Source organism: Haliotis asinina, chromosome 6 (genome assembly GCF_037392515.1).
Source record: "Haliotis asinina isolate JCU_RB_2024 chromosome 6, JCU_Hal_asi_v2, whole genome shotgun sequence".
Classification (NCBI taxonomy): Eukaryota; Metazoa; Mollusca; class Gastropoda; order Lepetellida; family Haliotidae; genus Haliotis; species Haliotis asinina.
In genome coordinates this window covers 27330541-27356555 of record NC_090285.1, presented here as the reverse complement: position 1 = coordinate 27356555, position 26015 = coordinate 27330541, and the positions used below count along the sequence as shown (strand labels likewise).

The 26015-nt window shown below is 40.7% G+C and overlaps 1 protein-coding gene across 1 annotated transcript in view; it reads left to right on the top strand.

Annotated features, from left to right (window-relative positions):
• Window positions 1-25506, top strand: part of LOC137287024 (pyridine nucleotide-disulfide oxidoreductase domain-containing protein 1-like) — a 43239-nt gene extending 17733 nt beyond the window's left edge. The window contains exons 7-14 of the mRNA XM_067819121.1: window positions 1409-1587; window positions 6467-6555; window positions 10262-10385; window positions 13564-13676; window positions 15081-15203; window positions 15935-16072; window positions 20509-20581; window positions 23359-25506. Of these exons, the coding sequence (XP_067675222.1) occupies window positions 1409-1587; window positions 6467-6555; window positions 10262-10385; window positions 13564-13676; window positions 15081-15203; window positions 15935-16072; window positions 20509-20581; window positions 23359-23534 (1015 nt within the window). The 3' untranslated portion in view covers window positions 23535-25506. The remainder of the gene's footprint in view (window positions 1-1408; window positions 1588-6466; window positions 6556-10261; window positions 10386-13563; window positions 13677-15080; window positions 15204-15934; window positions 16073-20508; window positions 20582-23358) is intronic.
• Window positions 25507-26015: the final 509 nt, after the last annotated feature.

The window sequence follows — 26015 nt, the reverse complement described above, 5'->3', positions numbered from 1 at the left end:
GCTGCAAGAATGTCACAAATTCATGCTCTAGACTTTAATCGAATGAAATTTGATATGTCACCAAGAAACAGCACATTTTGGGCTAAGATGGGATTTCTTAGCTAAGAATCAGCTACCAGGTCAACCGGATAGACAGTTCCATATACCAGCCTTGTCTTCAGTCTTAGGACCGCACGATACACAAGATTAATCATTATGTCCAGTCACAGCATTGAAAATATACATAGCACATACCAAGTCTAGAAGACAACGTTTCAAGCGCCTGTTTATCTCTATATCCGCTGAGACACCTAAGGAAGTATCCTGCAACACTATCTCAGTGTAGATCAGAGCTGTTATATTGAGAGCCTATAAAGCAGCAGGATTGGATCCTCCTTAAGCCTCCAACCCACACGAAGTCAAAGCCTTGGCTTCTACACTAGCGCTACATTGGAATTGCTTGCTATCAACTATAATGGAGGGCTGCTTTTGGAAGTCAAACACGGTGTTTACCAACCGTTATCTACGAGACATAGCCACAGAGGACGTCTCTAGCATTCATTAGTTTGGGCCACTTGTCGTTATTCAGCAACTAACAGTTCCCCGATGACACTGACTTAACCACCTGATTTATCATGTGACTTGTGGAAGCCAGACACTCTGCGGAGTATTTTGGTGGAAAGTCTATGCACACATCTTGAACAGACTAGCATGAGTGATTAGGACCTTGTATTCATTACGAAGATATTTAAACATGAAGAAAGGTCGCAACTAGTCTCGATTGCTACATCTTGACACTTAGTTGCATCAGAAACTAGCAGGACGCCAGCTACTTTTGGTGTCATCAAGTGCCATTCAACAAAGCCTTCTATGGAAGACAAGTTCGACTGGATGTGATTCCCCCCAAAATCTACAATGAATATGAGAAGAATAGGACTGAATTATTGCCGTTACATTTCCCCGTTAAGGGGAAAGTATTGGACATAATTTGGAACAAACAGCACAATCTAGCATGGTCTGACCCACCACCGTTTCCGTCAGATTCTGTAAGCAATTAAGCATGAGTCAGGATAAGGAAAAATATGTAATTTTCTGAATAAAATTGATGTTTTATACTTATCCTGACTCATGACAAAAGCCCTCCTAACAGACACGCTGAATTCTCGTATTCTTGTGTAGGGTGATTATGGGAGGGAGTCCGTATCATGGCCGATCAGGTGACCATGTGCATAGGAAGGGAGGTAATACATGGGTGAGTGTGAATTTTACATCCACTTCTTTTAGAAGGGAGTTTCAAGGGATTTCAGGTGTTCCACTACCTTTGCCAGGAAGAGGAGATAAGCAATTAAGCATGAGTCATAAGTATAAAAGTATAAGTATAAATTATCAATTTTATTCAGAAAATTACATGTTTGTTTCATGTGAACAGCTATGAGATTGAGGGTTGTGAAGTGGTGTGGGCAATCAAGGACAAGTCCATAGCTTCAACATTCATTGATGCTGGTGCCGCAGAGTTCTTCCTGCCACAGCTCAACCAGGAGAAGACTGACAACACTGGCCCTGTGAAGAGACTTAAGTACATGCAAGAAGGGAACACAGGTCACAAAGGTCAGTAAAACATATGTCATTTGTGACCAGTCATGACACAACAAAAATAAATGTTACAGATATTTATTTCAAATAACAGTTGCAAAATATATTTGAAGCATGATAAAGTTTGAGGAAAAGAAATCCTTACTTTCTTTTGAAATGTTATCTCATATTTATTATTTGAAATGGATGTGGAAGAACAATGTCATATATAATGAAGGTTACAGTACAAGAACGAAATGCGTAAAATCATGCTCATCTTGTAGGCAACACATATGAGCTTTAAGGACAGTCAAGCAACCTGGTCAAAATTTGGTGTTGTGCTCACATCTACAAATTAGAGGAGGAAACAGAAAGTATTGGTCCCCAATATAAGTTATGTGTGTGAAGTCCTCAAACCATAAGTGAGGAGTGTAATCAGTTTTAAGTAGTGATTAGAGCTATGCCCCTAGCAACCTCTGTTGGCAATATGGCACTTTTCGCTAAGTCAAGGACTAATGTTTAGTCATATATATGAACATTTGTAAAATTATGAAATACATGATACATGACTCATGATATTCCATCAATATCACATGTGAGCATGGTGAATTATGGATTCTACTCAGCAAGTCACTAGGAATTAATATTTAATATCTTCAGGGGTGGTAGGGGTGGAATCGTTGTGTTATTTTCCCATCCACTTCAAGCGAACGCTTCGATTCACTTTGATGTGATGTGCTCTCAACAACAGCTTCGTTTGGATGCGACTCTTACTCAACCACTTATGGTTGATTTGGCGATTCATTCTAAAGCGGCGCTTCCACAACAACAGGGCAGTCTCGGTTCAGTGCTTCCTCAACCATATTGGTCCAGTGCGGCGCTGTATTCTGATGTGCCGCTCCCTCGACAGCAGTATGGGTTCGATGCGGCGCTCACTCAGGGTGACTTCGGTTTGGTGTTTGATCACAGAGTGGTTATTTCCCATGTTGGTTTGGCAGTCGGCAGTGCGGTGGTTAGGAGTGTGCCCCGTTTGTCGATGTCTACTCCACGTGAATTGACTGTCACCCCATTGGTTGGCGAGTTCATATGTCAGCATCGATGCGGTAGACACACCATCTTCACTCCTGTGGATTACTGACAGTTAGCAACGACAGCGAAGCATTTAGCTGGCAGACATGTTATCAACGTTCTCTATGAAGGCTGGGTATTTGGTTCTATTACTTTTTCCCCTAGGCCGTGCTTTATGCAGTTAGCAGTGTCACTTGACACAGCGTTTGCTAACCTGAGGAAGATAAAAGATGGTCTTAGCGCTCCCCGGTTCAGTTTAGTGCCTATGCATGTGCACAGATTTTCATCTCTGATCGTTTCCCCACCTGTGGATGATGTTTATCCCATCCTCTGCGTCATAGCGATTAAATTCACGGGGAAGCGTTTCAACAACATGATGTGGCGTTCGCTCAACCTCTTGGAATTGATATGGCAATTCGCAATCCAACAACCTGTTCTGGGGCATCGCCGTCTGCAGTTTATGGGTTGGTATTCGACACTCAGGCCAGCAAACCTTTTGTGCCGAGGGAGAGGTTCGACAAGATGTTACATCTGATTCCCCTTGCCTTCTCTCAGCCCAGCAATGGCAGGAGCTCTTGGGGTTATTGTCGTCTTCTCAGGCTCTCATTCTCAGGGCTCAACTTTAGCTTCGACCCTTGCAAATGTTTCTTGCTCCTCATATCAGGAAGGGCGACCTGTCCACATTGATCATGTTACCCAGGGAGTTTCATTCTCATCTACTATGGTGGATGCAAGAATCAAACGTTTGTGGCGGAGTTTGTTTAGAGCCGTTTCACCACCTAAGTTTTGTAATCACTCATTGGCGAGTGCAACTAAAAGGTTTGCCTCTCATGATAAGTTCCGACAATGCAGCGGTCGTTTGGTACATCAGTCGGATGGGATTGACGGGGTCTCTGTCACGTCCGAAGCGTCCGTCCCCAATGGAATGGAAGCTGCATCCAGAGGTGTTCAGGGCTGTTTGCCTCCCACTGACAGAGCCGACTATAGACCTGCCGCTGTGTGTGTCTTTGATTCCGGATCAGTTAGCCTGGGGACTAGACACCTTCGCAATTCCGTGGGACGGTCTCAACGCTTACACGTGTCTGCCAGCGTCCCTTCTTCCATGTGTATTTCTCAACTTACGTTTGACTCTGCAAATGACACTGCTTTTGGTCGCGCCCTTTTGGTCCATAGATCTTTAAGAGCTAACTGATCCAGATCCAGTGCCACTTCCTGTTCGGTCAGATCTACTGGTGCATCCGCACTCCGATCAACTACACTGGTCGCCACTACACTCCATCTGCATCGGTCATTAATTGCCAAAGATTATTCTAAATGTGTCTCTACTGACACCACGTACATCCACAAGGTCGCTTTATGGTGACAAGTGGAAGAATTTTGAGTTGTATTGCAGAGGGAAGGGCATTATGTCTCCCACGACAGCATCACCACAGATGGTTGCAGAGTATATTCAACACCTAAGGTCTACTAGGAAGTTGAAGGGTGCTACATTATCTACCTACTTTGCCGCACTTAATACAGTTATTGCAGCGGCATCAGGAGTAAAGTTGTCTACTGCCCCTGAGCTCCAGTCTCTGAGGAGATTGTATAAATTAGCAGATCAATCACGGAAGTTTTCAGCCCCGGTTTGGGACTTATCCGTTATCTTGGCTCATCATACATCAAATTAATATGAACCTCTTCATATCTCTTTCAAGACCTTCTTCCTTCTGGCCTTGGCTACAGCTACTGAGTTACATGCGTTGGATTTTTTGCGGGTACACTTTGAAAGGTCTCGACATGCTAGAGTGTTCCTTGGCTTAAGGTGGGATTTCCTTGTTTAGAACCAGTTACCGAGATCGTACCTTCAGTATCCCTCCGCTGTCATCTATCCTGGGTCCAGAAGACACTGAAGATTTATCCTTGTGCCCATTTTGGGCATTGAGGATATACTTAGTCGCCTCTAAGGACTACCGCAGGTTACGCAAGAGGCTGTTCATCCCGCTTTCAACGGCTTCCAAAGCAGAAGTATCGCATACAACCTTGGCTTTCTTGTTGAGATCCACAATCCACGTCTTTGTGAAGTTGCCACACCTTAGTTCGCAAAGTGTCATGAGACACATGCGCTCATTTCCACCATGGCTCTCCAAAGGAACTGTTCACTGCAAGCCATCATAGAGGGTGGCTTTTGGAAGTTATACTGTGTTTCCGCTCATTACCTATGGGATGTATCAGTCATGGACGTTGAAGGCCTTCGTCAGTTTGGTCCATTGGTCCTGGTGCAACAGGTGTTTGTCGACCTGCCCACGCAGATAAGCATCTCCGCGTTCTTGGTCTTGCTATGTACATATTAATCGATGTCGATGTTATCCATATCTTATGTACTTTGTTCAAATGGACTAGATCGTTCTCACCTAGGGAACTAGGCATGGTGTACTGTCTTCCCCATGGCTGGATAGACTGTGCGGGCAGTCTTGTCCACATGCAGAGATGAACAACACTCCGAGCAATCATGTCAGTGAAGCGTTGAATTCCGATTACCTAACGGTTTTTGAAGTGTTCGCTCCTAGGTCCTTTCTCACCTTGGTAAGTAGGGAGATCGGTAGTGAGCGATAAACTAATTGAGCCTCCGGACTACTCCTCCTTTCACTGCCGTCCAGCGTGTGTCTGTGGGGGGGTAGTTTCGAAGCAGGGGCAGAGGTCGGGTGGTCAGAAGCCAAGAAGATTTGATTCAACTTAGCTGACAGCACGTTTCCGCGCTGGGTCGAAGAGAGGAGGAGAGATGCATAACGTGAGATAGGATAAGTATGTAAATATACAATTTATAGTTAAAATATCAAGTTGTAGAAAAGTATTATTGTTTAAATGTGTTTCTGCAGTATACTCAAGAATGTAGAAAAGAACTAAAGTATGAGATATATTTAGAAAAAAAGGACATTGAACATTGAAATTCTGTTTTAAAACATTTTTTAATTTTTCATCCATTTTCATATTGCAGCAAACATTATTAATCACTCTTAAAAAAATGTGTTTTTGGGTGTTATCTATAAATCAAGCTACTAAAACGGTACCAGGAGCAATGAGACACCTCTTTAAAATTCATTTGAATTTTCTTTCATTTTTTTTAAAATGTATTTTGCCCCTGAAACATTAATGTTAAAGAGACAAGATAAATCACCAAATGTAATTTGTATCAATGAATGTTGTATATTTTATTAAACTTATGTTGTATATGCAAATAAAAGGTTTTTAAAATAGAGCCTTTTCTGTTTGGTTGGTGGGCTAAAAGCTAAAAATATAATATGCTAAATCATATGCAGGATTGATAATTGTATTTTCTAAACAATAAATGTAAGTTTTGAATAACTTATGTAAGCCACATGTTTTCATATTTTGGACTTAACAAACTTCCCCACAGTTTCCATATGTAAAGTGGCTTCAGAATTCATTCATTTAGAATTACATATTTTTAAAAAAAAATTATGACTGGAGAAAGCACACAGGAGGAAAGTACTTACACAGTGTAGACATGGTGTCTATGAACATGCAGTCCATGAAAATGAAACTTGGACATCATGCTCTCTCACAATGTTACAGAGCTGTCACAATGGCATCTACAGCATTAGCGTGGAGTGCTAAGAACAGCACCTGGAATTACTACTATCCTGCAACTGATTACATACATACAAGTGTTGTTAAAACTGAAAGCTGTGAAATATATATTGCTATCACTAGAAAACATATTCCCAAGGGTTAGAACTAAATTTGTATAACGGTGAGGCTCCCACTCCGTCTCAGCCCTGCACCCATTGTACCAGTATCTGCTTGGGATCAGGGGCTATAATGCACCTGTCTGTTTTCCTTCCAGACAGCAAACCAAGGACAGATGAGAGGCCTCATGGTGGAGCTCTTGGTCCTGACTGGGCAAGCAGCAGACAGATGACTGGGGCAGCACAGGTTCGGATCATGGCTTGACCATGTCTGTTGCTAATGTCTGCAGCAGCAGTGAACAATTGAACTATCATATGGAAAAGTGCTTTAATGACAGATTTATGGTGGCTGATTTGGGCCATCGCTTTCTCGCCTTAAAATTTGGAGGCGAGAAGCGAGAAAGCGATAACACGAGACGAGAAAGTGATAGCACAAGACGAGAAAGCGATAACACGAGGCGAGAAAGCGATAGCATTAGATGAGAAAGCAATAGAGCGAGAAAGTGATAGCATGAGAAAGCGATAAAACAAGGCGAGAAAGTGAGAAAGTGATAAGACGATAGAGCAAGAAAGCGATAGAGCGAGAAAGCGATATTTACCAAACCCAACAGGAAGATCAATCACCATTTGTTTTAGTCGCATAGAATAAATTGCATATGCTTTAAAGTTCTATGGCAATTTTGTAATTAATATTTTAACTTGTCTAGCCAATAATCCAACAACTTGTTCTCTATTTTGTCGGCATTATTGTTATGGGATTAAAAACGATGGACCATTCTAATCCTTAAAATAAACAGATTAGGCAGAGATCATCTGTCATGCCCTACTTTAACACAGTCACATTTAAATTTACACATAGGAAGAAAATTTACTTAAAGACTTCACAGTCACATTTTAAAATGCAATATATCACAGACACTTTCATGAACTTTACATTACTCACACATAAATGTACATATACTTCACGTATTATGTAGTCGCATTTCAATTTACAATCCCACCAGATGGGACACTGCGTCACCATAAACAAGTGGTGAGATGGTGTCAGTTAAAAGTCTAATTTCTGGATGTCGATCCTCCCGTGGAGTTGTTGATATTTTCTGCCACCAGCTTCCAGTTTCAGAAAGGTCACTTCAGTATGGCATTGTTCAGATTTGATGATGTTAATCAACTTGAACATATTTTGGTGACTGGCAGCTGAAAATATCAATATCTGCAATGATGATTACAAGACTTACTGTTTCTCTCTTCTTGGAAGAAGGTTGGCACTGGTCTATAATCTACTGTCACGAGTTCCTTCAAGTCATTGATAAATGAATCCACCTTTAGTTTGGCATTGTCAGGTAGATGCAACATTGAAAGTCAAAATTCTCTCTTATAGCTGGTCTCGCCGCGTCATATTTGATTACTGGTGATTACTGATGATAACTGAGTTCACTAATTATTATGAACTGTGTTCAGAGTAAATAGCATGTGAGCGAACTCAGGAGTGTGAGATGATCCCTGGACTGCCTCTGCCGACCTTTAATCCTAATCCGTGTGCAGCCAATGAAGGTGCCGTCAAAAAGAGAATAAACCAATCCAACAAGAACTCCAGAAACCGAAAGTGTTTTTGTTGAAATAAATGAGTGTTTTGAAAGCCTATGAAAAGTTTAACAAGGCCATGGATTATCACGGTTGTTTCAAATGTTTGTATATAGCTTTCTGTTTCATAGTTTCTTCACACACCTGATGAAAGCAATACAAATGTGTTCCAAATAAATATTTCCCTTTAGGTTTTTTTACTAGGATTTTTTATTCCCTGGGCTAAAGCTACACCTTTGCCGTTACGCCATAAAGAAGAGTATCAGGAAATGTGATAATACCCCGCAAAGCCATAGCAACCAGTACCTTCCATACTCCCCATTTTACCAGGGAACAAGATTGAGGTTGCAATAGTCTTAAGCAACTTATGCTTGTTGTAAGAGGTGACAAACGGGAACAGGTAGTCAACCTCGCTGACACACGTCATTGTAGCTCATGATCAAATGCGTAGATCGAAGCTCATGATGTTGATCACTGGATTGTCTTATCCAGACTTGATTATTTACAGACTGCCGCCAACCCAGTGCATGTCATCTGTTGCTGTCATTAGATTCGAATAGTTTTGACATAAATTGACCAAATTATAAATACTAGGATACTACAGGTAGATCATGACAGATATTGAATGAGTTTCAAGTCCTTGTCTGACAACGAAAATGTTACAGACTGAAAAAAAGTTAATTGGATACATGTGTCACCATTCATCTTATCAAATGCTACGGGACCATGACAGCTGTACCCTTTGAGATATATACATGTAATACATGTATACAGAGATAGGTAAAACAGTGTATTTATAAGTTACGACGCTGTCAGATATGGCAAACGGAATGTTTTACACATCAACTTTCGACATATAAACACCATTTAAACTGTCTCAATAATATATTTATAACATACTCTAAGTGATGATGTGTATGATATCAGATAAACGTGATACAGAGCAAAGAGGTGTTATTTACATGGCCATGGGCACTTGGCTTCTTCATGCATCATTGTTAATGGTTCCAGTTGGTTGGATTTTTGCTAAGAGCGACATAAATCGATCGAATCTCACTCACTTAAGCGTTTCTTACAGTATTGTACATCACATGCTTGATAACAGTGTCTTCACCAAAATGTGGCTTATATTATAATAAAGAAGCTGCATATCCATAGAACTGTCCCCACTAACACTGTTCAGCACACCAACTGCTAAATACCTCTCAAAGTTCTCTATGGTTAGTTAGCCCAGCGTTTAACTGCGTAGTGTATACTGTGTATTTTCAGGTTTGACTGGACAAACGTTGGACTACATCCTTTTGCCTAGGTTAGACCACTGACTGTGGAATGGTTCTGTTTCTACATTTAGGTACCAATTTAAGGTGCATTACTGTCAAGGGCACCTCTTCATTTCTTGGGAAGGAGCGATTTAGACAGAGTTCATAAAGGTGAAGATCGTCAGTTAATAAATTTTATCATCTTGAAGGAATCAAAGAAAGTACAGCTGTAATTTTTGATAACCAAGAAAAACATAAATGGTTCCAGCTTTTTTTATTATTGCTAACAGTGACGTAAATCGAATCTCACTCACTTAATGAGGTTGTTGCAGTGATTTTATTTTAGGATGAATGTTTGGATGTGGTTGAATACACCATTTTAGGTTGCGCTAGTGCTATCACAATGCCTTATTTGTCATTACCCCCCTCCCCTCTAATAATAATCGGTTGATGTCATTAAGTTGGTTAAGACAATTCTAGTTCAGTGATGGCGTAAAATATGTAATTCCTTCTGTCGCTTCCCAATATGAATATTTCCGGTATTTCACATTCAAATAGTATTGCAAAGGAAAAGTCTACATCTATCTTAAATTTCTCTAAATGTCAAGTCAAACAATGCCCAAAACATTACTGAAACCCATTTTATACTATTGAGAAACTACGAATAGCGATTAAGCTCCAGTTTGTAGTCATTCATGAACAGACAGAACTGAATTGTGGGTAATATCGCTTTCTCGCTCTATCGCTTTCTCGCACAATGATATCGCTTTCTCGTCTCGTGTTATCGCTTTCTCGCCTTCTCGCCTGAAAAATTTAAGGCAAGAAAGCGATGGCCCAAATCAGCCACCATACAGATTCCATGTCATTCTACAAATCTGTTTTTGCTGTTGGGTCATTAACATGTGTTATTGAAGTGTCATTGTATGGACATTGAGGAACATAACATGCTTAATGGTGAGATAGGAAGACAACTTCAATAGTAATATTACAAGACATTCTTGATTAGATGTAAGGGGTGCTTAGATGTGAAGAGATGAGTCTGTATGTTGCAGGTGATCAGTGGTGAGTCTGTATGTTGCAGATGGTCAGTGGTGAGTTTGTATTTTGCAGGTGTGCCACAGCATCCATGTAGAGTACAGTGTAGAGGTGGATCAGGTGTTAGATGAAATACAGATGAAGACTGCAGGATATTCAGCCACACAGCCATTCAACACTCTCTCTTTAGATAGTACAGGTGAATAAAAGGAAGAAATAAATTAAATATCACCAGACATCACAATTTAGTTCATATTACTATGCTAGTCATAGTTTAAACATTGAGATCACTATGTGCATTGTCTTGTAATAAGCTATACACTATATTTTTTACTTACCTTACCATGGGTCTATAGCATATTACCTCAAGCTTAGCTTAGTAGGAGATCTGACAGAGTTGAATTGGTATTCAATCTTGAATACGACGACTGTAATGATTCGGAAGTATCTGGATCTCCCCACTGAGCATGTGCACAGACTCCACGAGAACTTCACTTTTACTTCAAGCGTCGTCTTGTCTAGACGTGTTTGAGTTGCTACCTTTTTTCAGCTAATAAAGTTTGATTTACTACGCTTTTGCACTGATTCCTTTTACAGGTTCTTGGTGTTGTGGTAGATAATATTTTTCAATCTTCCTGTTGGTTAAAACATATAAAGTCGTTATCGTACACTACCTTGGACGAGACACGGTCGTGTGTCTCCTATTTTCGATTTTGCCTCCGTTATTTTACACGGATCGGTTTGTTTGTCGGCGAATTGGTTTCTGTTGATAATTCTTCTGCTGTATCTAAGCTTTTGTGTTTCAATTTTTCTCAGATGTTGCTGTGTCTAGTGTAATTTTGCTGTCCTTATCAGAAGGGCAGCCATTTCACTTGTCATTTGCAAAGCAGCTGCTGTATGTGTGAGTGGAGCAGTCCATTAAGTGGTGAATTGGTGTTCTTCATTTATCCTTATTGTCACATCGATATTGCGTGTTGTTATTGTAGTTGTGTATGAGACGACACTTGTGCATGGTGTGTAAAAGCCAGAAGTCCTCACCCCTGATGTCCGGATTGTGCTATGGTGTCGTGCACCCTGAAGAAGCGTTGTGCGATGTGTACAGGTTTGACAAGTGCAGAGTTTAAAGTTTTCCTGGCTGTGGTGAGGAAGAGGAAAACTCACATGTTACGCAAGATGTCCCTGCGTCTTCATCAGGATCCAGGTTGTCAGCGCCTTGTACGCCGGAGCTACAGTCAGCGCTGGAGGTGCCAGGGCGGCTCGAAGGCACATCAACAGTCTTGAGCTGGAGGTAGTGGTTGTAACGAGGTCCAAGTCCCTGCTGGATCAGATGTTCCGCTTAGCCAGCATTCTAAACACAAATGGCATCGAGGCCAGAGCTCGTCATATCCCAGGCTGCAGGAATGTGCTAGCTGATGCACTGTCCCAAGCTTGGTTTGGGCAGTTGACGCTCTGTTGATGTCATGTCATGGGGGGGACTGGACGCGTATGCCTTCCCTCCGCCAGTGCTAGTACCAGTGGTAGTGGCGAAACTCAAGATCACGGTGAGGTGAGCTTTTGGTCGCGCCCTGGTGGCCAGCAAGGACGTGGTTCCCAGAGCTGTGCCGTCTCGCAGGAAAAGATCCGTTCCGGCTTCAAGAGTGGGACTAGTTGCTTCACCATCCCCACAGTCCGACACTGCACGCGGATCCGGCACGGTTTCATCCATGCGCCTGGACCATCTGCGAAGGACATTGGGGGCCAAGGGCTACTCATCTCAAGTGGCGAAGATCATTGCCTAACCCTAACCCTATCTTACCATAAGGCGGTTAGTCCCTCCCAATGCTGGATGCTCCTCCCCACGACGGACTCATCGGACTGGGAAGTAAAAGTGAAGTTTTCATGGAGTCTGCGTGCATGCGCTGTGGGGAGATCAAGATACTTCTGTATCATGACAGTCGTTGATTGCGAGGTAGCCATTCAAGCAAATAGCAATTCAACTCTGTCAGATCTCTTACCAAGCGAAACTTAAGGTAATATACTATAGACCTATGGTAAGGTAAGTATTTAAATGTCTAAAATAATTAGATTTTAACAATATCCTACCTTTTGTAAGAACACCGATCTGTGATTGGTCGACAGGACCCCGAACAAATTACCATGTATACCCAGTGCATAGCTGTACACTGCCCAAGCAGTGGATGAATGTTTCCAGGGGAGAATATATCATTTATACCCTATCCCATGGAAAAAAACTATCCATGGCAGTCTTATCCAGTATCATGTTTCATATTTTGTTATCAAAATGAACATATAATTATCTAAGCCTAATCACAATCTAAATTCTATACTTACTGAATGAAAAAAAATGTTTCCTTTTTACGGATAGTATATGTAAATACAAAAGTGTAAACGCTCGTGATATTTCTGCTGCCAAACTTCAATAAAACTAGAAATAACTCAAGATAACAGTCATAACCAGGCGACAGAATATGAATGGTCACTACGCTATGTATGATGTATCAGACTCTGACTGTAAGTGAGGATTTACCGATTTCTTATCGATGACATACTTACCCTGCTTTACAAGAACAATAACTGTCAATGATCTTCTCAGTGCTTATGTCAATCCTGAAATGGAGGGTATGCGACCTCTGATTCTTTGACATTGACCGCCAGCACTTGGCATCAATGACAGAGGTGTTGTCACGGCTATAGACTCGTGTGTCATGGACATAACCCTGGGAGAAATAGTTCAAGCCTTTCTGTTTCGATTTCTGTGTTGAAATAGCATTATCTGTGAAAATACAGTTGATATTGTGTTCGGAACTGTCAACAGGCAATCAGTGCCTGCCAGTGTATCTGCCATTTTGACAGCTCAGCTTCTGAAAGCTTGGGGGAGGTAGCACCAGTAAGCATTATAGGCGGAGCTTGTCGCGAACGTCGGAACCATGTATAGTTCAGATTGACTAGTCGATACCATATTAGTGAAATATGTCATTGAATTACAGTTTGTTTTAATGTTATATTTACAGAACATAAAGAACTTGAGCAATCCGGACAACAAAAGCAAAAAGTATTATCATATTTCATAGAAAGCAATATATTATGATGTTTAATGTTCCTGCACTCTTTTATACTGTACAGTTAAAATGATAGTCATCATAAGTGTAAAACCTTGGTGTATTGGATAATGTTTATGTTTGCAACAGTTTGATGAATGGCTATTGAGCTGGTGACATGTGGATGTACAGATTGTGCAGCCTTATTTCTCCGTTTATCTTTATAAAGAGGTTTTCTGGCTAAACATTGGACTATGACATACTATTCTTCACATCCCTTGTGACCCCTGTACTATTTTACATGTAGGATGAAATAAAGTGTGAAATGTTATTTTGCAGACAGTTGGCCAGTATATGTTCGTCTTACCAATGGGAAAGTGTACGGCTGTGACTTCATCATCAGTGCAACAGGTGTGGTCCCCAACACACAGCCATTTGTAGGTGACAATTTGGTATGTACCCTACCACCCAAGTGTGTCTAGATGTCAAGACAATTTGGACTTATGTCCATCTAAACATCCTGCTTTTCACTTGTGAGTTTGCAGTTTCTTCAGAGCATACTTGTAGATAATCAGTAAACTAGTAGATATGTTTACATTCAATAGGTTAATTGAAATCCAAAACCGGATTTCAAAAGAGGTCCTACATGGGGTACATATAAGTTTATTAGTGACAAGTAAATAAGTGGTGTTGATAATGTTGTATCAGGATAATGTTTCTCCTGTTGGATTATAAGGATTATGTTTATTTATATAGTTCATAATGTTTTTATGTTAAACCTAAAATGAGGTCAAAGCTTACATGACACTAGTACCTTGTACCTTGCCTTTAGTTAAAACACTGTTTTTGTAGACATAACTATTATGTGTTTTGGTTATGTGACAAAGTATGTATGGTCTGATATTTAGGTGAACACTGAAGTAATATTGTGTATTTTTACTATATGCAACAATGTATGTCTAATGAGCAGCCAGCTTTAAAGGTTTTCTCACAGTTATAATATACTCACTCACTATTGCTGTTTTTACTGTGCTTACGAAAGTGTTCATTGTGTACCTGTACTTAAGTGTGAAGTCTGTTTTAGTAATTGGTTTATCTACATCAGTTCCTGGTGGAATTGTTTGTTGACTGATTGAGGCATTGTTTACAGCAGCCCTTCTAAAATCCTGAAACAAACTTTTCATTGTTAGAGATACTTTGTCTTTTCTGCCATAGCATTGCTGTAAATGTTATATTAGTATAATGTAGATAATGTGTGCACATCAGACAGTAAATACATACAGTATTTGTTATCACAATTATATTTCAAAATTCACATTTTCATTGACCAAGTTTGGAAAACTTGCTCTTAAACCTATTTCTAGTTTGATAATTGATTTTTGGAAAGAAATGATGTTTCTTGTGATGTGGAAGTGAGGTAGTATAAGATTTATCCACATAACTACTTAAGGATAACTGAAAGTGATGAAGACTTCTCTTGAAAATCCTAGGATTTGTATTATGTGGTGACTACCAAAGTATGGAAGTGTAATAGAAGTAGTATTATAAATTTTGAATCATTAAAATTTTTGATAACAATACTTACAGCAACTTTAGTTGATGTTTCCAACTGAGATGCATGTTTTATTGTTATGTAATATTTATGTGTATTTCTACGCAGTACAGCTCAATAATGTTCTTTATTGTTTCCTTTAGCTTATGAAGTGTTCCACTTAAAACACATCATCCTGATATGATACTGAACAAATATAAGGTTGGTTGAGCTTCATTGAATGGTTCTGTGTGTGCTTTACAGTGTAGTACAATAGGAATGTCAACAGTTTGTTGGACAAGGACAAGGCATGTTCTATTTGCAGCTGTCGGTGTCAGCTGATGGAGGTATTGAAGTCAACAGTTGTATGGAAACATCTGCTACTGACGTATATGCTGCTGGTGATGTATGCACTGCTTCATGGGAACACTCCAAGCACTGGTTCCAGGTATTGGGGATGTACCCTTTCATTCAGGCACCCTTCATCATTAAGTATTGAAACATGGCCATCACCTGCTAATGCCTGACAGCAGCAGGTGACGCATCTGATAATGCTGACTCACTATTCAAGTGGAGGAGGACACAAATATAAATCCCTATGAAGAACTCTTATGGTCATGGTATTGAAATTGTATCAAATGTTGACATGTTAAAGACTACTTTTGTAAGCACATGATACTGTGGTTATTGAATTTTTAAAGGTAACCTCATTACAGATAATTGAGTTGCTGTGTTGTAAGATGTAGTGGATCACATGCTTCCTGCTGCTAGAGGAAGTCATCTGAGAAGTGCACTGGCATGTCGTGTGAATGAGGCACACTGGCCACGATTTGCCAGTGTGGTGGAAATTTGCAGACAAAATCATTGGTGCTGTGTAACTCAGGGTGTTCATTGGAGTTTTCTTCTGCCATTAGGTTCTGGACCTCTCACATCCATCTTGTGTCAATGAAACCTTAAGCAGGATGCATGAAACCACATACATCCTGACTGTGATACTGCTGCAACTTACAATCATTAACAATAAGTCAGAACAAGGTCCTTTATGACTGCAAGGTAGAAATATTATTTATGTAAACCCCCAGTGGTGAGGAAGGGCTATATGTACACACTCCAGGAGAGCTGTGATGTGCATGTTGCCATGTAGGTGCACATTCTTTAACTTTTGTCATTGTTTTGTAGATGCGACTGTGGTCCCAGGCCAGACAGATGGGGTGCTATGCTGGTCAGAGCATGGCAGCTGCAATCAGAGGGGAGAAGATTACACTAGACTTCTGCTTTGAGCTGTTTGCCCATATAACTAAATTCTTCAATTATAAGGCATGTAGTGCTTTTCATTTTGTCTCTCACACTATTGAGATTAGCCATTAGTAGTATACATGATAGCGGTACTGTGACAAGTCCTCCCCAAAGGTTTAATTTAACCTCTGCATCAACCCCTGGTGCTGACTTGCAAAACTTTCCATTTCTACTCCTACTCAAACTTGCTTTACTGTATTTCCAGTCCTGAGATCTACCACTACACTGGTGAACCCACTGATAAGAGCATAAGAATCATGAATAGCAATTTGTCAAGGGAGACTGCTTTACATTTCTTCAACTCTAAACCTGATCTTAGGGGTTTTAATACCTCTTGTAAATCTCGTAAATATGCCCATCTGAGACACAGTAGGGCAATCAACTTGATCATCTGTGCATAAATGTCAAATACTTGTGCAGATTTTGACCTGTGAGGTTTTGTTTCTGCTTCTTTCATCCTCCCAGTATTGAGTTTAGATTTATGGTCACTTTTCTTGGGGATGGTCAATCCCCAAGGGCCATTTTGATCAAGATCCTGTATGTACATAAGCATTTTATAATGATAATTGCCATGAATAAGTTTCTGATGTTCAGAGCCCCATCTGAACTGCACCTCTGGGGTTGTCCCGGTATGTAATGCGGGGGGATATAGTCGACGCTTTGTCTGTTCATCCGTCCGTCCGTCCGTCCGTCCATCCGTCCGTCCATAATCATTTTATTTCCGGAGCATAACTCAGAAACCGTTCAATATTTGTAGACCAAACTTGATAGAAATAGTAATCTCAGCCTATGGTTGTGCCTTTTGCTATTTACAGATTTTTTGCCTTTATATTTTTTTTGTTTGGCATTGGCATTGGCGTTGTTGCTCTACCTCCCATGAGGGACACTACCAGGGCCGATACAATAAACCCCAGAGCCATCAGAAAGCAGGTAATGGTGATGCCTTAGTTCAAGGCTTCGTCTAGACCGTAAAGTTCTAGTGGGCAACGGTTTGTCCCAATGCGCCTGCAGTATTTTTGTTGAAGCTGTCTGATGTTTCTTTGATTTGTTGGGGCACGTCTTCTCCGATGGGGATATTGTAAAGTCTGGTCCTGACGTTTTCCAGATCTAGGATGGTTGAAGTTGTTTGGGACGTGTGCCACATAATCTCTGAAGTTCAATTCATAGCGAAGGAATCGAACGCTGTGGTTTCCCACCAGAGTCAACAGAGAGAGTGACTTTCTTGTGTCGTTGTGCATGAGATTGACCGTTATAATAATTATTCGCGGTCTGTTCCAAGAGTTGATATCTCATGAGACTGCTTGTGGACAAAGTGTCCGTCGATGCTCCTTCATTGTTGTCCGGCAGAATGTTGAAATCGTCCATCAGAATGTCATCCATTTTTATGTATTAAGCATATGGGGTTCAGTGTGTGTGACATAAAAGATGTACGGATGAAAGCTCGATCCTTTCCGAAAGCTAAGGGAACCTCTTGGCGTCAAAGCTATATGCCAGTTGGTGACCGTCACCAACAATCCGAGCATGATCGATCAAAACCTATTGCTGAGTTGCTCGATGGACACATGCCATTTTACCAGGCGGCACTGGGTGGGTGACAGGTTGGAATACGCACTCTCCTGCAACAACTATGTTAAAGTTGTTTGCACCCTGAACTGCGATCACAGCAGCTACGCCACTGACATCTCACTGTAGTTTGACATGGTCATGAACTCAGAGCTGGTCCTGGCAGACTCGCCACCAGAACTCGGGAAAGTTGTCCTGAGGCCTGAGGCACTGGACGATCGTCGAGGACGAGAGCAACATGTGGAACATCAGCCTGAACATGCCCGTGTGATCTATAAAAGGCATTTTGATTGTTCCCATGAAGGACTACGAACGGGCCAAAAGTTTTCCAACCCCAAGATCACGAAAGTGGAAGTGACTGTCAAGGGCATGCCCAACCAGCTGTTCAGCCAAGGCATGAGGGCTCACCAGCAGTGGGACAGGATAAAAAAGCTCCTGGTTTTCAAACGCACACTGGAAACCAACAAGGTGGCCAAGGATATCAATCTTGCTGACATGTCACTCGGGTAATAAGTATGCCCTGTGGTTGAACAGGGCTGCATGGCAGTGGACGTCGCATTGACAATGGCAGCGAGGGGATCACCGTCCAGATTGCCATGAATGCTCAAGCTGAAGGCAAATTGATCTTTTTCTTGTATGTGATCATGGAAGTGCAACTGAACATAGACAACTGGAGATTCGTGCAAGTCATCTACTGATCTGTCTTGCGATCCTCACCGCATGATCATGTGCAGTCAGACTGGCCTTTGTGCTTGACCTGCTGCAAGGTTACTATCGGGACATGTTCGACCACATTGTCATCCTTTGCCAGACTCTGCGTGTGAACAAGACATCCTCCCTCGGAGATCCCGTACTGGTTGTGCGCCTACCACAGCAAACTGCAAGGAGAATTGATGTTGTTCTCAGTGATTGAAATAATTTTTCAACTAAACCTGATAGCCCTGCTGGTGGCCTATAAGTGTTGCCTGCCCATCTTGAAAGTTGCCTGCTCACCGTTTTTACTTACTTTTTTTGCAATAAGGCCTGCCCACCTTTTTAACTTACATTTTGTAACAAGTACAAATGAATAAGTAACCCTCTCTTTGATTGGTTCTTATTGAACCATGTTTCTACAGATATCCAGTCATAGTGTAGCTTACTAAGCCAGCCAGTTTTAGTGTCCTATTGCTATCTTCACCAGCTGAAGAGTTGTCCATGTATAATTATGGAATATACTCGTAGCTTTCATTCATCTTTCTTAAATCAAAACATGATGTGACAACTAAAATGGAATGATCGTCCTGAGAGTGAACTGAAAGTAGGTCAACCTTAAAAATTTCAGCCAGACAATCGGGCTGGTGGAGAGAATTTTCAGGCAGCTCGACTCAAAATTTACCGGCCACGGGCAGTCGGGCAGGCCGTTATTTCGATCACTGGTTGTTCGGCATGGTGGACTGCAGCACCAACAGAGAAATCTTGTAAAAGAGAGACACATGGTCTTCCCTTGCTGACACATGAAATACAGTGTTTGGGTGCTGAATTCAACTTGGTGCTGAAAGACCTGAGGAAGCAGGTGTGATGGGTCGCATTGTTTCACTGCAGGGACAGGGAATTTGATCGAGGAATGCTTGTGAGAAAACAATGTGATTCCAAGCAAACAAGAGCTCAATCGCATAAAAAACAGCTTGCCGAAAATGTTCAAACCCATTGTCGTGAACAGCTTCACTTTCATCTCGCTGTATTTTGCATGCATCGGAATTTATATTATTAGACTTAAAAATCATTTGTTACATGATTACTATGAGATTGAGTGCACAAATGACAAGGTAATGCTAAGTCGACACCAAGCAAGAGTTGCCAGTGGCAAAACCAAGCACTGCTTATGCAGCAGCGGTCACACACCCGATAAAATTCACAAAGTGTCCATCGAAGACATTGACAAGCTGTACGTGAGATACAGAATCAGACTCAGCATCGAGTGACGAAAACCATAGGTTTGGTCCCGATGCAGATTTACTCCATCCTTCCCATTTTGTGGGAACGTCGACATTACCTGTGGGAAGATCTTGAGAAAGATCCGTTCATCGAACATGTTTTCAGTACCGTCAGCTGCATGCTGCACGTAGGTGGTAGTAATTGCCAAGTTCTAATCCCTACGTATTGCAGGTGGTTCTTCTGGCAAGTTCAGATCCCCTTGTGTTGTAGGTGGTACTGCTTGGCAAGTTCAAATCCCTGTGTACTGCAGATGGTTCTGCATGGCAAGTTCAGGTCCCCTTGTGTTGTAAGTGGTACTGCTTTGCCAGTTCAGATCCCCATGTACTGCAGGTAGTATTGGTTGGCAAGTTCAAATCTTTTGGTGTTTTTTTTTGTATTGGAGGCAGTACTATTTTGAAAAACATGGATAGGTATTTCTGTGGTTACAATATTACATTCTTAGTTCATAAATAATGAATAGAAAAAAATATGCTATATTCCAGGTAATTGTTTACTTCAAAGATTTGTGGGGATGTTTTTCATGAAAATTCTGAAGGCCTCGATTGATTGAGGTATCTGTTGTGTGCAGTGACCAGTTCCACTTTTTCTTTGGGCATAATATGTGCTCTTGTAGACAACTGTAGATAGGTGTCTACTTTCAGAAATCCGTACCTCCACTGTGGTTGAGTTTGATCTTAGCTAAGATCGCAGTCTTCAATTCATGCTGTGATACATTAGAACTAGGATCAGCTTTGTGCAAGTGGATTAGGATAGTTGTTGGTGATTGTAATGTTGATTGTAACTAAGATCCACAGTGCAAGGTGGTCCAGACCCCCTTGTGTTGTTGGTATTGAACGGGGCAAGTTGAGATCCCATTTTTTTTGGTATTGTATGTGGTACTGCATCGCAAGTTCAGATCCCTTTTGTTTTTTGAATTGTAGGTGGTACTACTTGGCAAGTTCAATGCACAAGGACTTGGCCCAGGATATGAGCTGCTTCTCAGAGTTACTGAAGGTAACAATACCTTGAACATTTTGTTATGTAAATATTCTGTCTACAATGTATATAATTCTTTCTTATGAATAGGTCCCTCCAATACTTGACTGCCATTAGTTTGAATGATTGACTTGTTTCTGGATCCACAGGTTTAGCTTGAATGTTACATTTAATGTACAAATTTGTGTGTAGTTCTTCTTCCTCCAAGCACTATTTAAAGGAGTTATCTCTCTATCGGACAGGCCGAGGGGAACCTCACATTATTTTCTATCGCTCACATTCAAACTTGTGTTTTTTTGACTTTATGAAAGAATTTGTAACATTTTGTAAGTTCTGGCCATTCTGATATTTAAATATGGGTAAAACGGGCAATAAATTCATTCATTACTTCACCTGGTGTACAAAAAATTGTTATGCATGTGGAAAGCTTATGTTCCCTAAGGGTCAAAATGCTGATTCATTTGTCTCCTGCTGGCTAGCTTGTCAACAGTAAAGTACTCTTTAGTAATTAAGAAGGAAACTGGATGGCTAAGAAACTATGAACCAGAGCTCCAGCTGAATGATCAGTGATGATGATCAGTTGGAGTTGGAGTACCCCCATCTGCTCCATCTGATCTAGACACACCCGATCCTTTAATTACAAGGTTCATCATTGGCTAATTATCTGAATCTTTGAAGCTGTTTGGAGATCCTATCCTTAACCACAAGACCCAATCATCAAGATCATCATAGAAAAGAACAAGGCTGGAGCCAAAACAGTGATGTGCTCCATCACTTTAGCAGATGTCCATGCTGGCACTCAAGTTATGAAAAACGACTCTGACTACCAAACCAGTGGGAGTTCTGCCTGATATATTATGCTGTTTGCTCTGAAAGTTTCCGAGAGGAACTGAGATCTGTGGCCAGAAGCTCCCCTTTTCAAAATCCAAACAAAACACTATAGTCCATCAAGCGAACTTTTGGAACACACTTTTGGAAGTTATGTTTTAACAACAAAAGGTATCCAACTTTAATTTGCTCAGTTACTAATGATATGTAATGATCTAATTGGGTGTTGAATTTCTAAATTTGCTATCAACTATAAAGATTTTACTTAAGGGTACATATAGGGTTACTGTCCGTGTTTGTCCATCTGTCAGTCTATAGGTCAGTCTGTCCATACGAAACAGGGAATGTACTCTATCCACTTCTCCACAAAAATGCTCTGTGGAATTCAGTGAAGTTATACATGGGCTTTCTTTGGACTCTGATGGTGTGCATCACATATTTTTTTTTTGCATTTTATTTTTATCCCCCGCAACGCATTTTGCAGGTGGGTATTAAAGTGCACCCAGTCCGTCTGTCCGTCCGTGCACATTTATCTTTTCCAGAGTAGAACTCTAAAACCATTCAATATTTCTTCACCAAACTTGACACATAGATTGGTCTAGTGGTGTACGGGTGCCATTTGATAGTTATGGAATTCTGAAAAAATATTTTTGGCGTTTCCATGGCAACAAGTTTGACTTCGACTGAAATTGGAGGTAATGCTTGGGATATTGATGACTGTGTCTTCTTGGTTTTTTTTGTGAGTTTAGAGACATTTGAGCAAAGGTACAATTCCAGAATTTCTTTATGATGATAGTGTACCAGGGCACAACGGGGAGGTATGCGTTATCCACTTCTCAAAAACTACTGTATGGAATGAACATAAATGGAATAAAGATCAGTTATCTTATGCATGGGCTTTCTTTGGACTCTAAAGGTGTGAATTTCATATTTTGATTTTGTATTTTATATATTTTTCCAATTTGAAGGCTGTTTGAACTTATATATGTAAATTTCATTGAATTTCTCTCTGAATGTAGTGTTATAGGGGATGAAGTTTATTCACTGCTCCACAAAAGCTGCTCAACAAAATTCATTTAGCTTCTATATGTATTTCATTGGGACTCTAAAGATGTGCATCTCATAGCTTGTTTGTCACTTCTACAGATGTTTGAACTTAGTTGACTTTGGTTCTATTCATCCTGTTCTTCCCATACAAAAGGGAGTGTACTTTATCCTCTTCTCCTCAAAAACCAGAGCACAAATTCTCATTTAGCGTACATATGTCTTTTATAGAGAGTCTAAAGCCGTGAATCTCTGTGTAGAGAAAACTTCCTACAGCCGTGGGTTCATCTGTGTCCCTGGACTTGATTTTGTCCTGTTTCAAGAAAGAAACTGAGAGACAAAAAACCTTTATTTCCCTAACTTGCTTCATGAAACTTATATTATTAGACTTCATGCTACCAAGTCTGAAGAACAACACTTCATCACATACAACCACTGACAATGATGCAGAGTCTGTCATGAAACCCCGAGTGGTTTAGGAAGTGTCAAGAAACTGAGCAACCAAAAGTTTTGACACTCTGTGAAAGGGAAGCTATAGCATTGAGAGCTTGGTATCAGAGGAAGATACTAAGATGAGAGAAAAAGGACATGAAATCATTTAGCTTGAGGAAACTTCGGTAGATGGTAAGCATTTGTCTTCTTACCAGAGGCAGCACCTAGATGCAGAGAACAACAGAAGAATACCTCTTGGAAAAGGAGAGGGACTCATTATTCACAGGGTGGAAGCACTGTCCACATGAAATGTGGAGTTGCCCCACAAGCAACTCCATATTCCTCAGCAGAGAACTAAATTTTGTCCATGGTATAACTTTGATAAATGTTTATTTCAGTTAAATTCAACTTTAGTGTATGTCAAATTCTACCAACCTTTGAAGTTACAGAGGATTTTGTCTCTTTATTTTTGTGGTATGATTTCATTTCAGGTGAAGAATATGTAAAAGTGATTATTCAAGATGGCTGCATGAAAGGAGCTATCTTGATAGGTGAAACGGATCTGGAGGAGACCTTTGAGAATCTGATACTTAATGGGATGGACCTGACCCCCTTTAAGGAACATCTTTTGGACCCCAACATTGATATTGATGACTTCTTTGATTGACATGCTATGTTAGTGGATTTCAAGGATCTACTATGCAACAATGTGACGAACTATACTGTAGTAACAAGCATGATGGAGATTGTATACATAGGTGACAAGTGCGATGAACAGCAGTGACAAGTGTGATGGAGATTGTATACAGTGGTGACAAGTGTGACAGAGACTGTATACAGTGGTGACAAGTGTGATGGAGACTACATACAGTGGTGACAAGTGTGATGGAGACTGTATACAGTGGTGACAAGTGTGATGGAGACTACATACAGTGGTGACAAGTGTGACGGAGACTATTCAGTACTGACAAGTGCGATGAACAGCAGTGACAAGTGTGATGGAGATTGTATACAGTGGTGACAAGTGTGATGGAGATTGTATACAGTGGTGACAAGTGTGATGGAGATTGTGTACAGTGGTGACAAGTGTGACGGAGACTGTATACAGTGGTGACAAGTGTGATGGAGACTGTATACAGTGGTGACAAGTGTGATGGAGACTACATACAGTGGTGACAAGTGTGACGGAGACTGTATACAGTGGTGACAAGTGTGACGGAGACTGTATACAGTGGTGACAAGTGTGATGGAGATTGCCTACAGTGGTGACAAGTGTGATTGAGACTGTATACAGTGGTGACAAGTGTGATGAAGATTGTATACAGTGGTGACAAGTGTGACAGAGACTATTCAGTACTGACAAATGTGATGGAGACTGTATACAGTGGTGACAAGTGTGATGGAGACTGTATTCAGTACTGACAAGTGTGATGGAGATTGTATTCAAACCTGCTCTCTCAGAGTCAGGCACCTAATCGTCAGCACACAGAAACTACTAGCATTTGTACTTTACTAAGAAAGTGTAGTTTCAAATATGACAAATTCTAGTATTTTCTTGGTTGAGTCGCATCCGAGCTTTGAACCCGCACCCTGAGAGTCAGGTACCTAATTGCCAGCACAGTAGAATTTGTACTTTACTAAGAAAGTTTAATCCCAAATATGACATGTTACATTTGACCACTTTGTAAATGTCATTGTGTAATCATAGCTTTTGAACATGAGAGCCGTGCCTATGTACACTTACTTATCAGATGGGTACACAAAGTATGCAGTCTAGACTACCAGTTGTCTGAATTCCATTTTTGTGGAAATTGCAGTGGTTGAGCGGACTAGGCGGCTTATTTTGTGTGGTGTTGATTAGGTGCCTGACTCAGCGGGTGTGGGTTTGAATACCATCAGACAGGGTCTTCTTAGGGAACTCTATGATCTCCATATATCTGCAGGCCCTCCTGTGTCTTTATTGTGTCTAATGTCTGCAGGACAGAATGAAAATAAATAAAAGAAGACAGAAGCAAAATACTAAAAACTTCATGCGTTGCCCCGGGTGCCAACCACCAAATACAGTTTCCTCAACATAGCAGAGGCAGTCAGCAACAGGACAACCGTAGAAGATTAAAACTTTGAGAAATCAGTAATTAATGTACTAAGAGGGAGGTAAGTAATGATTGTGACAGACATATCAGTTGAACTATTTTGTATTTAACTATTACTTTATCATGTTTGCCTGCAATTTGCCGTTAAGTCCACATTTTGGGGTCAAACCTTAATTACACGATAAAATTTGCCTGCATATGTTCGTATACAGCTTGTATTGCTGAAGATAATACATCCTGCAGTCATTCTCAGCTGAAATGTATGAATGTTGTCAGACTGGTTAGAGACTTCGCTATTCTTGAACTGAAGCAAAATTTCATATGAAATCAATAGTATTCAGTGGTCATGTTACAGACGGCAAGTAATGCAGATGAGATGAATTGCATGACTCGCCTTTTTGGGGTGAGGTGTGGTTTATTCAGCATTAGATATATCTGCCAGCTCTGAAATAACATAAGATTCTTAATAAGATTTGCACATTGCATAATGTATTGTATAGGCGTCACAAGTAATTTGTCACAATAAATTCTGTAATTCAACAATTACACATGTAAGTTATATAACATTGTAAACCCAAAGTCAAATGGGATTTGGGAATCAAAATGACGTCACAAATGAGCAGCCCCAGATGCTACCATGGGAATCAGCTGAAATGGCCAGCTGATGATACTTCACTGCTGTATCCATACCCAATGTAAACGAGTGCAGACAGTAGAACCCTTTGGTTTACTTCTTTCTTTGCAGTGTCTGCTGACGCGGTTGGTTCCAAATACATTCCCATGCTTCAAATACTGAATAACACCTGGAAATTCCCCAACACATGATGTTTATCTCCAAATCGTAACTGAGCAAGTTAAATAATCACATGAAACCATATAGGGAGATATTTCATTATCCAGTACCAAAATTTGCCCCCAAAACTGTTAAACTTAAACAATATGTACACATATACTAAGCATCAAAAGAAACGTCAGGTTGGTAGTTTCCTTACTGCGACCATAAAACTGAAAACTTAGCAAATGTTGTGATTGTATTTTTTGGTCAGAAAATCAAG